Source organism: Xiphophorus hellerii, chromosome 1 (genome assembly GCF_003331165.1).
Source record: "Xiphophorus hellerii strain 12219 chromosome 1, Xiphophorus_hellerii-4.1, whole genome shotgun sequence".
Classification (NCBI taxonomy): domain Eukaryota; kingdom Metazoa; phylum Chordata; class Actinopteri; order Cyprinodontiformes; family Poeciliidae; genus Xiphophorus; species Xiphophorus hellerii.
In genome coordinates this window covers 26,083,933-26,100,855 of record NC_045672.1, presented here as the reverse complement: position 1 = coordinate 26,100,855, position 16,923 = coordinate 26,083,933, and the positions used below count along the sequence as shown (strand labels likewise).

The following is a 16,923-nucleotide window of genomic DNA, read 5'->3' as shown; positions in this document are numbered from 1 at the left end:
CAATCAGATCACAGCTAGGAGATGCCTAGAAATAGAAGGCAAAGAGCTGCTATTTTAAACTCACATTCAATAATAATAAGACATGAAAATGGAAATGTATTCCTCCGCCAGGCTGAATTTTAATCTTCAGACATAAAGAATAATATTTAATTTTGTCGACATCTCTGAATAGATTTGAAGTAAAAATAACTAAAATCAGAGTAGAAATACTTTTACATACATTTTATACATTTTTATTCATGTAAAAGTTAAAAGAAGCAAGAAATTACTCAAGTAAGAGTGAAAAAAGAAATCAAATGCTGCTCAAGTACTGAATAACTGATCAAAATATTAATCATTTAATATTTAAAAATTACATCATCGAAAGGACCCAAATATAGTTATGTGGAAATGTTGGTATTTTAGGAACCAAAATTAGAATAATTAATATAAATTACATAGTTATAATATAACAAAATAGGGAAAAAATACTTTTCCCATAATTTCAGTTTCTTTCAATATAAAACTCACGAAGCTTTAACAAAAGCTGCAGGTGTGTGACAGTGTCTGGCAAATTCTTGGTTAAACTTTTGTTGTCATTCAGTGAAAATACTAACAGCGGAATATCCAGAGATCTAACTAAAGTAAAAGATACTTCTTAATAAAATAACTCAAGTAAAAGATACAGCATAGTAAGAATACTCGTATAAGTCATTTCTACCCCCCAAAAAAATCAAGTAAACGTAATTGAGTAAATCTACCAAACTTTTGTTAAAATAAATACCACGAATCTGAAGAAACACTGAATAAAATAAAATATTTTTTTTCTTTTTTACTGATGCCCACTATATTTATATTTTAGGAAATGTGCGCCTCATTTATTTTAAAAAGTGAAGGGCTTGAATGACTAAATATTTTCTTTTTATAATCTAAATCAATCAACCAGAGGGTTATGAATATTTTTGTACTTATAGATCTTATAGATTTATTTAGATCTTGTGTACATACAGGTTAAGAAAAAGTCGCTCAAAACTCAGTGAATTTCAGAACAAATTAGTCTGTTTATGAATTAGTTTGCTTTCATTTGTTGCAGACAGTGTGGGTTTTAAAATAATGACACCATTACAAATCTTCATATTCCTCTGAATGTAAAAATTGTGGATGGGTTATTGTGATGGAAGCTGTTCACCAAACATGTAGAAAGTAATTATTTAGTTGCTTGTTTGTTTTTTTAATAACACAAACATTTTCTAAAAGAGGCTGAACATGCAACCTTATTTTAACAGGAAATGAGTCCAGAAAACAAAACTCTGTTAAAATAGAAAATTTTATCAACTATAAAGACAAAAGAGAGGGTTACCAATACTGAAAACTTTGGGATTATCCTTAAAACTATTCAGAGATTACATTTCCAAACCCTTTACCAGGATATGAACATGTGGAGTCATGACTCAGATATTGAGTCATTTGTTTTTGCCGCAAAGAATGTTGAGAATAGTGACTAAAAATGATGGGAAGAACCAATAATCACCGTGCACCGTTTTATTTTGCAATGTAACCGGAAGTCATTTCCCCCAACACGATTTATTTCTGTCTTTACGCGCGGTGGAAAAGTTTCAGTCTTGAAGACGCAGAGCTCTTGGCCAAACATCCTCCAGCAGTGAATTTTGAGTTATAACACTGAAATATGGTATTTTCACCCCGAAAAATATTGTTTAAAAACTAGAAGAAGAGAATGACTAAAGACGGTGATAAAAGCGCAAAGTCTGCGCTCCGCAGTCAGAAGCAGTCCAGGACGCAGCAGCAGCAGCAGCAGCAGCAGCAGCTTTTGGTCCAGAAGAAGAAGAAGAATCTGACAGGTGAAGAGGACACACAGTCCGGTCAGTGGGAGAGTAAAGCAGACATGAAACCAGCCGGACCGCAGAGAAAGCAAGCGGGGAAACCCTCTGGAGTCCCCGCGGAGAGCCACCGGAGCCCCGGCGCGCAGAGGAAGCTGTCGGACGCCAGCAACGCCTCGGAGGATCTGAGCAAAGACTCCGGCTGCCCCTCCGGGAAGCAGTCCTCCTCGGACAGCAGCTCGGAGGTCTCCGACTGCGCCTCGGAGGGCAACAAGCGCGACTCTCCGAGCAGCGATAACGAGTTAAGCTGGATCGACGGCAGAGCTTATGAGAGCCCGGACAGCGGGGGGACGCGCCAGGACGCGCCGTGCCGCGCAAAATCTGCGGCAGATAACTGCGCGCTCCAGCCTGATGCGGCGGCGGCAGCGGGACTCGGTTCGGGTAAAACAGCCTTCATGGATCTCCTGACGGGGGAGACAACCGAGGAGCTGCAGAGGGAGATTGAAGACTTGAGGTCAGAGAACGAGTATCTGAAAGTAAGTCGGAGCTCAGTGCGCTATTTATAATGTTTTTAATTCCCTTTGCTGATTTTCGTTTGGAATAACTTAATTTGCAAATTTGGAGCATCTCTGAGTTAATTTATTCTCCACAAACTTCAGATTTCCAGTATTATTTTGCGAAAGTAACTCTGCTTAAAATTTAATGGCTATATATATATATCACTAAGTTTCTCTTTTTTGTATATCTTAAATTGTTTGCACTATTTTTGGTGTTTCCTTTCATTTCAATGTACATGTGTGGCAAGTAAATTCTAATTTTGGCATTTCAGTCGTCCTCTTTCACACGTCACAACTCAACTATTGATCACAATATCTAAAAACCAATAAAGATGAGGTTATTGGCATATTTTCTTCTAAATAAATGGCAATGAAACGTCAAGTTTTACTGTTAACTTGTTTATTGTCCATAAAAAATGTTGGATCATGTGGTCAGGGTTGGTGGGAAACCTTCAGTTATTGTTATTTTTAAGTTAAAACTTGAACAACATAACTTCTAAGTAAAGATTGAATGTATAATAAACTTCATTATTTAATAATTATTTCTTCTTATTTTTTGTTAGAAAACCTTGTATTTACGTAAAAAGCAAAATGAAAATATGAATCTTAAACTCCTTCCTTTCTTTAGACATTGAGAATAAAAAAACATATCTTCAAACTAGTTCTGTCACTAGAATACATTTTGCTGGACCTAAAATGTTCCTAGAAGTTATTTTAATAAACAATAATATTGTTGTTTTGTGTACTATAATGATGATAGCACAATAATGCAAGTACATAATTTAAGATCAATGAACTTTAATTTCTAATGAATATTTGATACTGGAACTGGAAGACATTTTAAATATCTAAAATAAATAAAACAAAACAATCAAAACAACAAATAAAATTAATTATGAAGTCTTTGGAAACAAAATTGCCCTTCAGAAAAAGGAGCTGGTTGAAACCAAAGCACCAGACTGAAGAATTTTGTCGTCCAGTTTTTGGTAGAAAGAAAGAAAAGAGAAAAATCATAAACTATGCAAATGGAAATTGTTAATTTATTTTTATTTACCATGCAGTTAATTTAAAAAGCCCCTTTAATTTCCCTGAATCATACCAGCTGTGTTGTTTGCCACAGGATGAGGTGGAGGAGCTTCGCTGCGAGATGCTGGAGATGCGCGACATGTTCCAGGAGGAGGAGGTGTACCAGCTGCAGGAGCTGCGGCTGCAGCTGGAGCAGGCCAAGAAGACGTGTCGCATCCTGCAGTATCGCCTCCGCAAGGCCGAGCGGCGCAGCATCCGGGTGGCTCAGACGGGGCAGGTGGACGGGGAGCTGGTCCGGAGCCTGGAGCACGACATAAAGGTCTGAACCCAGCAGGAATCAGTCTGAAGTGATTAATTGTGATTAATTGTGGTTAATCAATTATTGAAATAACCGTCTACTAATATAGTTTTTGATTAGTCACTAACTGGAGTTCAAAGACTCAAAAGAAAGGCCATTTGCTAAAAACCCCCCCCAACAAAGTCAGAGCAGTAATGAAGCCAAACCTGTAAAAACATAAACATTTTTTAATTAAAATATAAATAAAACCCCTTTTTTTGTAAATATATTCTATCCAAAACTTCTCCAGTGGCAGTTTTAGCTTCCCCTGGTTCTAATTCTGCAAAATAATCTCCTATTAAGCATCTTTTGCTATTATTTGGTTAATTCAAAAAATAATCAACAGATCTGTGAAAAAATCAAGGTGCTTTGCCTTCTCCCAGTACAAACTAGAAACAACCAATCAGAGCTAGGAGGCGGTTCTTAGTGCTGTCAATCACTCCTGTGTACTCTCCCTCCTTCTTTCTGCTAAAGATATTTACCTGACATGGTAAAAACATAAATGGTTTTTCTGTAATGGTAAGTTGTTTTTCAGCCATTAGCAAGTTTAACAGCAAGTGCATGAAGATGATTGACAGCGCTAAGACCCGCCTCCTGGCTCTGATTGGTTGTTTGTGGCCGAGAGCGTTACATTTCTTCAGACAGTCATAGTAGCTCAACGAAGATGTTCAGGAGATCAATCTTCACAGATTATCTGTCTCATGTTAAACTGTTATGGTGACAGTTTTAACAAATATGTAAAAAAAAACAACATATTTTCATAAATGTTACATAACTTTAAATAAAACATCTGCAGAATATGCCAATGATTTATCTGATTAATCATCAGAATAATTGTTAGTTACGGATCTAAAAACTAACTAAACCAACAGTAAAAGCTCAAACCTTTTCTGCGTGAATCATCAAATTGACTTTCAAAACCTTTTCTCCTGTTATTGCTTTTATTCTGCATACTTGCTCATACTGACTGGAAGAGCTCAATCAGTTGACTGTAGCCTGATTCATGGATGTTTGCTCTGATATAAAGTCGTTCCCGCTGCTCACCAGGACCACAGTCATGTCATTAGACTAAAACAGCCTTCTCATGCATCCTGTTTATATTTTTAACATACAGGATTGTAATTAGGCGCTGACTTGTTCTCCCATCTACCAGAAACATGAAAGTGTAGCGACTGTTGTTGAATGTTTTCAGTGCGGTGCCTGACCTGACTCTGACTCCCCCTCTGCATTCACTCAAATGGAGAATTCCCGTCACAAGAATTTCCTTGTAAAGTGTGTCAGCCAAGACCAGCTGCTGCAGAAACCACGCTGCACGAGCTCATTAAAAATAACGACACTACTGCAGAGTGGAAGCAATCCACTCTTCTTTTTCCCTCACTGGAGTTGCCGGTGTTACACCAGATTCTGTTACCACTGCATATTGTGACGCTGTTGCATTTCAACACTGTGCTTCATCAAAAACATAAGCTTTATGGGGCGGGGGGGGGGAATAAAAAAATCCAAAGAATCATCAGTAACATCTGACCGCTAATATTATGACTTATCATATATTGTAACCACAGTTGGGTAGTAACTAGTTACATCTACTTAATTACATTTACTTGAGTATCGTTTTGGAAAAAATTTACTTTTAGGAGAATTTTTACCACACTATACTTTTCACTTTTACTTGAGTAATTTTATCATGAAGTATCTCTACTCTTACTTAAGTAAAATTTGTTTTAACATGTTTTAACCAAAACTTCACCAGACAGACACACACCTGCAGTTTTTGTTAAAGTTTTGTAAGTTTTTTATTGAAAGAAACTGATTGGAAAAAAAATATATTTACCAGATTTTGTTATTTTTTTAGTTACTTATATAAATTACTGTCATTTTCACCCTTAAAATACTAAAATTTCCACTTAACTTTATATTCTGGTCCATCTGATGATGTAATTTTTAAATATGAAATGATTCTTCATAATTTGATCAGTTACTCAGTACTTGAGTTGACTTTTTACCAAATACTATTTTTACTTTTACTTGAGTAAAAAGTATGTTGAAATAATTCTACTCTTACTTGAGTACAATTTCTGGGTACTTTGTTAATTTCTGACTGTAACTTATAGTAAAATACAAAATATTTAAACCAAACTGTTTCTGCTGCCTCTCTCCTTCCTCCAAAGAGTAAAAAGTAACTATTGGATCACTAATATTATAACGTTACATTTTATTATTCGGAGGAAGGAGAGACTTAGCAGAAACAGTTTGGTTTAAATAGTTAGTATTGACTAAATACCAAATATTTTTTAAATATGATACGTGCTGTAGGTATGGCAAAGTGTGGTGGAAAAACTGCAACAGCGCCCCCTACGGTCACAGTTGTTACACAGGATATGACGTAACAGCTGTTGCTAACCATCTGTTCGTTTCGCTCCCAGGTTGCGAAGAGCGTCTCCCTCCGCCTCTACAACGAGCTGGAGGCGGTGCAGAAGAAAAACTCCCAGCTGGAGTGGGAAAACGAGATGCTGCGTGAGAAAACGCAGGAGCTGGAGGTCGCCAAGCAGGTCCTGCAGAGTGAGGTGGAAAAAGCCAGAGAGGTGACTTTTATTAAAAGTCATCAGTTCAACCATAAAATTGCGCAGCGTGACATTTCGAAAATAAATTTGCTTAAACATAGAGCATATAACTTTTAATTAAAAAATGTTTTTATATATATTTATATGTTGGCTAAAACTATTGCCATGGTGTGACAGTAGGTTATGAGGCAGATTTCGTCAAACAAGATGGCCGCCATGGACGTACTCAGAATCGCTCTGAAGTATGGAAACCCGAGGAGCGCATTGGTGAAAAAAATACAGATTTTCCAACAGTTAAAGCTGCAGGTTGTAACTTTTATGACGCTGTCAGTCAACCTCATGTAGTCGCTGCTAAATGTGCTAGTGGCGGAGAAACAAGTTGCCATTACAGGAAAACCGTTTATCCAGCGTCATCTGTACTTAACTAGGTTAGCTGTCATGACAAGCTATGAACCGAGAGAGGGCGGAGGAGATGCATTGTTTTGCAGATTGTCTGTTGCATAACAAACTGTCAAAACATGGTGAGAGTTTTAACGGATATATACAAATCTTTTTTTTTTTTTAAATAAAAGTTACATACTACAGCTTTAAGAAATGATAATTAAAACAAGCTGCTACATTTGATTGCACTTTAAAAACACAAAATCTTACCAAGTATTCTTGGTCTAGTTTTGATTGCAAATATGTTGACATGCTTGAAATAAGACTAAACTGACAGCCAGATATAAGAGCTTGATTCAAGTAAATAATTCCTTAATACAGATGAAAAAGTACTAGTTTCACCAGAAAATGTTTTCATTTATAAGATGGAAACAACGTCTTGCTAGAACTGAAATAATCTGCCAGTAACTAGTACTTTATTTGTTTTTAAAGAAATATTAAATTAACTTAAAACAAGCTCATATATCTTGATAAAAAGTTACTTATAAGTTAGTTTTGTCTTATTTCAAGTGTACTAAGGTGTTTACACTAGAAACTAGACCAAACATACTTGGCAAGATTTTGTATGTATGTTGTTTACATGAAATATTTTCATTTAAATTTCTACATAAGTTGCTCAGTACATGAGTCACCTTTTTACCAAATACTTTTTTACTTTAACTTAAATATTTCCTTGGACGGTTACCTTTTACTTAAGTAGAATATGTTAAAGTAGTGCTACTCTTACTTGAATGCATTTTTTGGGTATTTTGACCTCTGCTTGTAGAAAAGTGAGACTTTCAGCTGCTTCCATTCACTCTCGCTCTATTTTATACAATATAATATTGTCATAAAGGCTGTTCTGGTAAAACAGTAGGGCTATTCTTACTCCTTACTCAGCCCACCCCTGTCTGACATTGGTGATTGATTTATAGTTTCCAGATATACATTAGATCAGGGGTGCCCAAAGTCTGTCCTTGAGGGTCGGCATCCTGCATGTTTTAGTTCTCTCCCTGCTGGTAGTAACAACCTTTTCAGCATGTCAGTGTTCTTCTCAGGCCTTCTAACGAGCCATCATTGGATCCAGGTGCGTTAAACCAGGGAGAGAACTAAAACATGCAGGGTGCCGGCCATCGAGGACCCACTTTGGGCACCACTGCAGTAGATGAAAGGAAAGCTTTCAGCTGTAATAAACGTCCATTTTTGTGGTCAGGCATCATCCTCTCCGTTACCCACCACCGCTGCACCCATCCAGCCAGCTGTCCCCTCATCCCTGGGTAAGGCGACCCTCAGTGATATGAGAGGAGGGCTGGGCGGCAGCTGCTTGGTGCCGGGGATGGGTGAAGCTGCCCGCTGGTATGCTTGGGCCAGAACCCTGAGCACAGCTGACACAGTCGCCTGAGATGACAGAAAAAAAGGCACAGAGATTACAAAAATAGACCCTCTGTGACTTTCTGCCGTTCTGCTTACAATAAGCTGGGCTAAATCTGGATCAGGACGTATTATGGCATCCAGAAAGGCGTCGGTGCCCACATGCACTGACCCAGAACCTCCATCAAACGTTGACGATTCTCCAGCACTGAACCGTTAGGCTGAGTTTTACCCATTTAGATCCCTCGACCATCTTGGAGGACGGTGACATGTGTTCGGTTTAATCCTGGATTCAGCACTTTGGCTCTGAGACAGCCGCTAGTCTCTTTGATCCCAGCAGTGAAATCCACTTAAATTACCTAATCCAGGGGTCTGCAACCTGTGGCTCTGGAACCGCAAGTCGCTCTCTGCGACTTCCACAACGGCTCTTCATAATCTTTGGCTGGAAATGATGAAAGAATAAAGAAAAGTTTGGCAGTTTTTCTATTTTTTATTGCATTTTAATACAGAAATAATTAGATTAAAAGTCAGAATTCTGAGAGAAAAAAATATGAATTCTGAGATCAAAGTCGTAATTCAGAGATTTTATTTTTTTTATTTTCTCTCTTTCATCACCTAAAAATAGAAATAAAATAGCGACTTCGCACAAATAACAAATTTCCCTGACACAGTGCAGATAGAAGTGAAGGAGAACAAACATTTCAGGAACTGAATCTGCTGTTGTTTCACAGATGACGTGGTTAAAAGTTTTAAAAAATCAAGTGGAACTAATATTTTTTTCATCAATATTAAGGAATTATTGACTTAGAAAAAGCTCTTATATCTCACTGAGAAGTTACTTTGAAGTTATTTTGTCTTATTTCAAATGCATTAAGAAATTTGCACCAGAAACTAGACCTAAAATATTTGGTAAGATTTTAAGAAATTAATTTACTCAGTAAGTCAATACTAACTTTTTCCTGCCAACAGTCATCAGTAGCTACAATAACTCTTTGAAGAATTTGAATTCATGACTTACAACATTTAATTTCCTTTTGCGATCAATAAAGTATTTTTGAATTAGAATTTAATTGATCTTAGTTGCTAAAATCAAGTAATCAGTATAGTAATTAAGCTACGGTGCCTGTAGGTTCAGTGAAGTATCAGGATGACTTAAAAGTTTCTGCTGAAAATCTGAACTGAAGCGTTTCTTTTCTGTCTCAGAGCACGTTGAAAAGGAGAAGCATCCGCTCAACGGTCAGCAAGGCAGAGAAGCGACTTTCTCAGCAGATTGAGGTATTTTCTTCTTCTGAAACTTTCAATACTTAGTTCTCATGAGACATCGCACTTCCGTGAACCTTGTAACTGACAGCCATCTTGGTAGGCAGTTGCTATTGAGTTGCTATGACAACAGTAATCCAGCCACCAGCTTTGAACTAAGCTAAATTATACATAGATCTCAAGTGATGTCAACTTTGTAGCTGACAGCCATCTTGGTAGGTACCATAACTGGCATGACAGTTGCTATGACAGCAAGCCACAAGATTAGAACTAGCTCTTGCCTCATTTCTATCCAAATTATAAACAATAGACGTATATTACAAGTATTACTCAATTACACCTCTGTATAAAACAAGGATAAATATCAGTGCTATTTACTACAGTCCTTACTGTGGAACTAGCAAAATTAGCTTAGCTAATGTAGCTTTTATCTGAAAGCTAATAGGGACATGTAACCATTGTGTTTGTTAAAATGTACTTACTCACATGGGTCCACTATGCTTTGCACTGTTTTTGCCTACCAAGATGGCGCGGATCACTTCTGTTTCACTTCTGTCGTCTCTGATTGTCTCGTTGAAGGAGGACAGCACTGACCTGAAGTGCCAACTCCACTTTGCCAAAGAAGAGTTGGCTCTCATGTGCAAGAAGCTGACCAAGCTGGTGTCAGACAGCGAGGCCATGCGAGAGGAACTGGCCCGATACCAGTCGACGTACGGAGACGTAGACATCCTCCTGCTGCCTGAGGGCAAACACAGCTCTGCCCATGCCAGGGAAGCAGAGGTCAAAGTTCATTTGAAACTGGTGGAAGAAGAGGCCACGCTCCTGAGCCGCCGCATCGTTGAGCTGGAGGTGGAGAACCGCGGCCTGCGAGCGGAGATGTGTGACCTCAGGGAGAAAACAGGAGGAGAGGAAGACGCTGCTGATCAGAATCCATCGCTGACTGCAGCAATTAAAGATGGAGAAATGAAGAACCAGAGAGAGAAACCAGAGGAAGGACAAGGGAACGCAGGGGGAGAGTCGTTCTGCAGCCAATCGCAGACTGACAAGCAGATCAGCGAAGGTCGGGAAGGTCCGGTGGGCGGAGAGCAGGAGTCTCCATCCAGCCAGGAGAGAGACGCTAACCAGACAGCTAGTGCTACGCTTAAAGAGATGGCCGCCAAAGACTACGAGTTTCTGCTTGCTCTCAGAGATCATGCCTGCATTTTATCTTCAGCCATCCAGGTTCTGTCGGTGCCGCCCAGAAACGGGCACAGCTCCCCTTCGTCGTTTTCCCTCACATCTCCGATGGACGTGACCCCAACCGTCCAGGCACAGCGACATCTAACGGAGACGCTGGAGCTCCTGCAGGCCATGCTGCTGGCCTTCATCGAGAAGATGGATGCTCTCCTCAGGGGCGACGAAAAGGGCCCTCAGAAGGAGGGATTCGCTTGGGATTTTTCCTCTTTTCTCTCGGCAAACTACGAACGTTTGAAGGAGTTGCATGTGGAAGAAGTCTGCAGCATGCAGGCGAAACAGAAAGCGAAGCAAGGGGAAGTCGTGGACGGCCGAAGGGATCCGAAGCTGCAGCTGTCGTTGCATATTCTGTGGATCCTTCATCAGTGGTGCAACGTCAGAGGAACCAATCTGGAAGGAAAAGAGGTACAATGGAAAACAGATGAAATATTCAAACCTGTGGATTAATCGATTTATCAGATTTTTTTTTTAAAACGGCACATTCTACAGATTTTTCTGCAGGTGAAGCTGAAACGATGCCACTTGAGGAGTTCTAACTATTTCTATCCATTTATTTACTGGCTAATCAAAGAATACTCTCATCTCTACACTGTATTTATGATAAATTAATTTCTAACACCTGAGCTTTTCACATGTTAGAAGTATTTTTTAGCTGCAGATGCATTCTTTGCTACAAATGATCAAGCGTTCACTTAAAGAACGCTATTTTATTTCATTTTAGGCAATGAAATGTCTATTAGTTATTTGAAAAATTAATTGTATTATTTGCTTATTTGCATTTTTAATGTATTTCTAGGGTTAAGTTCAAGTGGTCAAATGAGAAATCCAGTTTTCTTAATTCAGTTAATCGTCTGAATGATTAGTAAAATAATTGACTAGGTGCAGCCCTACTTGAGGTATTATTTTTTAAGTTACTCTACATTAAATGTCTACACAACTTTCTCCAGAGTCTTAAGTGTTCCTTGGTCTCCGTGGTTTGTTTCAGATTTTACTACTTACATATTTTCCACTTTCCTTCCACTTCATAAACATACAAAGCTCTACTTTGCATTAATTTGTTCCATAAATGCCTAAAAAATAATTAGGTTGCAGCATGGCAAAGTGAAAAGTTGTCAATTATTGCATGTTTTTTTTTTTTTTTCCAAGCTTGGTTAAGAACGTCTCGTTTTCTGTTTTTATCTCCAGTGTAGAGATAAAACCCTGTCAGCGCTGCTCGGGTTGCTGCAGGACCTCAGCGCCGAGCTTCGAGATGACAGCAAGGCGAAGTCGGCTGCGTGTGAGGAGGCAGCCGAGGTAACGGTGCCGCTCAGACTCCAATCCTCCCGCTGAGTGTGAGGCTGTCTGACACAGTGGGAAGTCCTCCCCATGATCTCTGTCTCTCTGCCTGCTTCATGAGAAGACTCATGCCAAAGTATTTAGGGTAATCTCTTGTAGGAGCTGCAGCCAACCAGGACAGGCGTGTTCAGATATACAAACTCTATATGCAGGAAAATTCTCCAAATGGAGCTTTTCTGCTTTGCTGTTCACACCTGATTTTTATATTAAGCATCTATAGCTTCAAAAATTGCATTTTATTATTTATTTTTCCCTCTTTCTGAGAACATTTAGTCTGCAGTGATGAAAAGACTCTAAAGGCATGCCAGCAGCTTTATGTGGCAGCGTTTCAGCTTCAACTTCAGCAGGATAACATGCTGATAATGTGACTTATCACCATTATTGCTTTTAGATTCGTTTAAGTCGGATTCGTGATTACGGGCTGCACTGTCAGGGAGGATCCAGAAACACAGAAAATGGGGTTTGTAGACTTCAAGAGCCAGTCTGGTTATTGACAAATATTAACAAAAAACTTTTATTACTAAGAAATTACTCATTAAGCTAATTTCCCAGGGAACCACATGGAGAGTCTGAACTCATAACTGGTGGGTCTCCAGAATGGCTGCTCATACATGTGGTCAATTATATACAAAACAAAACATTAACATAAATACTATATCTAAAGACATAGTACATTTAAATAATAATTTGCAAAACTAAATTTGTGCTTTAGTTTTAGTCTTTAAAGTTAGCGCTTTAGCATTATCATCCGCTAAATTCTATGTTGATATTTAGCTTTGCCTTTAGCACAACTAGCTTCCTAGTTAGCGGTGCCCACCACTGCCGGTTTTACTTCCTTGTGTCATAACTAGCTTCGTATTGGACTGTATATTCATGCAGATTTGCTTATACATTTTGTATCAGATTTATAAAGTATATTGAGGTTATAATTCTGTAAAGTGGTGCTGGACAAATAAATTGAGTAAAAAATGCAAAATAGCCCTGAATAAGGCAAAACCTTATTCCCATTCGAGGGAATTGGAGACTTTAAGTGGCTAACTTGAGCAATAGATCTGCATTCAGTTGGAATTTAGCTAAAAAATCAACAGTTCAGATGAAGCATTAATTTGCTTTATTTGTTTAATTTGCTTTCTCTTTCTTTGCTCAGCTTTCCGTTGGTGCCGTTTTCCACGATGGGCAACACGTTGAAGATCGCAGGTCGGTGTTTTCCTTTTGTTTGCAATGCTTTGCTAGCAATGGTAAAAACTACGACAACTAGATAACAAGGTCAGGAAAAAGTTTTAATAATAAAAAATGGTGACAGAGAGGGAAGTGGGTCCGTTATGCTAGCTTGACTTTTACAACCATAAGATGTAGAAGTGGTGCAGAATTCGATGCGTTTTGGTTCAGTTAAAAAAAAAAGGCGACCTAAACAGCAACTCCGTTACTGATTATAAGTAGAGCAGGAGTTTAAATCAGCTAATCAATCACCTGTGTGTTCAGACAATCACTTATTAATAATCGTAAAATAAACATCAAACCTAAAACTGTAACAGACTGAATATTCTGTTCTTTGTGTGGGAAACGTTTGCGTGTTTTTTGGTGTTGAATAATGACACATTAGTGGAGCTGTTGTCAGTCAGTTGCTATGGCAACGAGACACATAGAGTGAGAGATGAGAAAAATAGGAGTGGTTTTGAGTTATTCTTCAAAGGTTATTTTCCCTTTGCAGTGGCGCACTGCACTAAATAAATAATACCTACATCTCCAGGTTTCATTTTGTTGCGCAGCTACGGATGACAAGAAGAAGAGGAGCCTTTTTGCCCTTCGACATTGTTCGCGTGTGCGCAGTTTCCAGATGTAAACAATAACATGCAACATGTCTGTAAATAATCAATTAATCACGATTTGTCTGATTAATTGTTTCATTTTTCTCTTGCTGCTTCCACAGTATCTGCAGACTTCGACAGCTGTTTTCCCCACGCGGCCCACGAAGGAAGAACTGGTGCTACCTGAGCCAGGAGGCGGCCCAGCTGGACCGAGATGATCCGGTTAAGACATGGGACCACCTAATCATGCCTCTCAGCTTCCCTGGTCTCAATTTTGAACAGATGTCGACGGAGCGCAGCCACACCGCCCCAGAGAAGACGACTTTCCGTATCTACTACAGCCCCCCGTCGGCCCGCAGAGTCCAGCTGGCTCAGCTGAAGCAAAGCCCCGCTGCAGACCGGGCATCGGTGGAAACCTCGTCTCCCTGGTGCACGCCGCCGACATCCTTCTCTCAGCTCTGCCTGGGCTCCTCCGCTAACCTGAGCGACGACATGAAGGAGATCACGGCCGGCTGGAGGCAGACGGTTCACGCCGGCTCTCCGGAGAAGAAAGGGAGGATAGCAGGCCGCTGGGTGGACGTAGCCTGCTCAGGTACACAGACCCACACGAAGCCGCAGATGGTGAGCGTTGGCCAGCAGACAGATGAGACTCAGGGGTTGAGAAGTGGCTCCTCGCTGGTTTCCGCTCGCTCCCAGCACATCTCCACCTCGCTGGACGGGTTAGCAGGTCGAAGGAGCTCCACTTCCTCCCCCAAACCGTTCCGCAGACACTCCTCATCTCCTTCCTCACCCCCCAGTTTGAGCTCATCTTTGTCGTCCTCCGGCTCCAGAGATCGAGGGTTGTGGCACCCGTCGCAGCAGAGCACAAACGGCCTCACCTGGACTCGGCAAACTGGTACCAGATCAAACCCAGCCCAGAACCAGAGCCCCTCCAAGCTGCCCACCAGATCTACCAGCGCAAACCGATGCGGCTTGGTGACCGAGTTCCTGCGCCGGGTGAGCGGCCGGGCGGACAGAGCCTCTGCGGGGTCGGGCCAGAAGACGAAGAGCGGGCTGAAGAATCTGGAGCGGGCGCCGACCAGACCGCTGCAGAGGAACGACAGCGTGACCCGGATCGTCAACCAGAGGTTCATTAAGCAGAGAGAGAGAGAGGAGAAGGGAGGCAGCGTGAACCAGAGAGCCAGAAACAGTCAGAGCGCGGCCGCAACAGAGGTGAGGAAAGAAACATCGTACCACCTCCGGGCGGGGCTGGGCGATAAATAGGTTTCATCGATTTCTTTTGGTTTTTGAAGATAACATTTTTCAAAATCTGAATTTTTGTTACATTAAGGGTGATTTCAGCACATCCAATGCAATCATCTTGTTTCACAATTGCGTTTTACAGCTTCTATTTATTTGGACTTAGTAGGGCAATTGTGGATAAAAAAAACTCAGAAATTTTTAGATTAATCTCAGAAATTTTCTAGAGAAAAACAAGAAAATTTCTGAGTTTTGAAACTCAAAGGTTTCATATTTGTGGAGCACTTTAGAATCTATAACACTAAAACAGCGGCCGAATAATTCCTCATAAATTAGGGTTGGCATAAAACACTTAACTGTAGGTTTCAGACTTTAAAAAGCTGTTTGTTTTCATTTACTTAAATCATTATCAAAATAACACAGCCACTGAAACTAACAGCCAAAGTGAATTTATTATGCAAAATTCACATTTTGCGTGTTTTTAATACTTTTATTTGGTTCTCAACTGCTTCTAAAAACAGCCCAAGCGCTTAAGAAACACTTAACCGGTTTTTACAATAATTTAATGTTTTTAGCTATAAAGGAAAACAAGCCGTTTCAAAAACCTTGAGTCGCATTGGACAGGCAATGTGCCGTTACCTAGCAACCCCAGCCTTGCCTGGCCCCGTTACCTAGCAACCAAAGCAGAACTCTACTCTATTTCCATTCTGGCTTCATTTTTGTTTAATAAATATTGACAAAGTGGAATATGTTGTTTTTAAATTACCATCACAAGAAGGTGTAGCTCCTTTTCATGCTTTTTGTGATGGTAATTTAGAAACCATTTAAATTACAAAATATTGTTTTTTTGTTGTTGTAATTTTTTTTTTATTTGGAACTTCCTTCCTTTATTCTGTCTGACCAGGATGGAAACTACGACTGCAGCTCCAGCAGCACTCTGACCTTCTGCTTCGCTCGTCCGTCTCGTCAGAATCAGAGGCCGACATCCATCCCGCCCAAACTCCAGCGACACAGATACTCGGCACCAGTGGGACCTGCTGCAGACTCCAGCTGTGGCTGAGAAGACAGAAAATATATGGTGCTTTTTTAGATTAGAAAATGCCAGATAAGAACAGTGTAGGAGGGTTTTCATAGTTACTGTACAGCTGTTTTAAAAGGCAAAATCTGTTTTGTGTGGAGTGTTTAGGAGAGCTCTGAGCAAACTGTTGGTGCAATCTGAATGCTCATCTCTTTTTATAAGTGACTGTATTTACTTATCTTTTAATTAATTTTTGTATTTTCTAAATTCTATTCAATAAATTTTTGTTCAGACCTTGACCTATTATGCTTCCTTGCACGAGTTGGGATAGATATACAAAACATGTTAATTACATTTTTTACAGAAAATAATTATTAAATAATGAGATTTTAGTTTGGTCAGTTCTGCCTATTTTGATTTCCTTTCAGAATGAGCTGCAAAATTTTTTTTTTAATTTATAGTGAATTACCGGCAGCTGTGGCTGCAAGAATTTCACCGTATAAACACAGATTTTACCATATTTATTCTGTAAAATTCTGGCAACCATAGCTGCTGGTATTTTACCGTAAATTAGAGAAATTTTTTTGTACAGTGTACTTAAGGGCCTCTTGTTCACTTTAAAAACAAATACCATTGACACTCACATGTGAAAATGGCTGCAAACGGATGCCCAATTATACAGCCATACATCTTTGAACAGCATTATTAGAGCCTCGTGCACAACCAACAAGAATGCAGGAAGTGGTTCCTGAATGGCAAGTCAACAACAAAATATTTCCCCTTTCCAGCAGCCATTGTACAGCCCATACACGGGTAAAACCAGCTGACCAAACATGCTGGGACATTGCTTGAGTTGCCAGGTGACGGACTGGGCTTTGCTGGGGTTGCTAGGTAACGGAGCAATGCCCATTGAATCTGACTTGGCATTTGGGAAGTTTTTG

General features: G+C 39.8%; 1 protein-coding gene across 2 annotated transcripts; it reads left to right on the top strand.

Moving 5' to 3' along the window:
• The first annotated feature begins 1,542 nt into the window (after positions 1-1,542).
• On the top strand, positions 1,543-16,281 carry LOC116711591 (uncharacterized). Of its 2 annotated transcripts, none has more exons than XM_032551044.1 (9): positions 1,543-2,353; positions 3,495-3,719; positions 6,161-6,301; positions 9,293-9,364; positions 9,929-10,987; positions 11,768-11,875; positions 13,065-13,114; positions 13,848-14,937; positions 15,869-16,281. In XM_032551044.1, the coding sequence occupies exons 1-9, from the start codon at positions 1,715-1,717 to the stop codon at positions 16,022-16,024; spliced, it is 3,540 nt and encodes a 1,179-aa protein (XP_032406935.1). In that variant the 5' UTR covers positions 1,543-1,714; the 3' UTR covers positions 16,025-16,281. The 2 variants fall into 2 exon arrangements, with proteins under 2 accessions (XP_032406935.1, XP_032406852.1); XM_032550961.1 differs by having other exon boundaries at positions 6,161-6,319.
• The last annotated feature ends 642 nt before the right edge of the window (positions 16,282-16,923 follow it).

What these genes read in the sequence shown, in the direction of transcription:
- LOC116711591 (XM_032550961.1), top strand. Translation starts at nt 1,715, where the DNA reads ATGACTAAAGACGGTGATAAAAGCGCAAAGTCTGCGCTCCGCAGTCAG. An exon ending in CGTGTGAGGAGGCAGCCGAG is followed by an intron (nt 11,876 to 13,064) that starts GTAACGGTGCCG and finishes TTCTTTGCTCAG; the next exon opens with CTTTCCGTTGGTGCCGTTTT. An exon ending in CAACACGTTGAAGATCGCAG is followed by an intron (nt 13,115 to 13,847) that starts GTCGGTGTTTTC and finishes CTGCTTCCACAG; the next exon opens with TATCTGCAGACTTCGACAGC.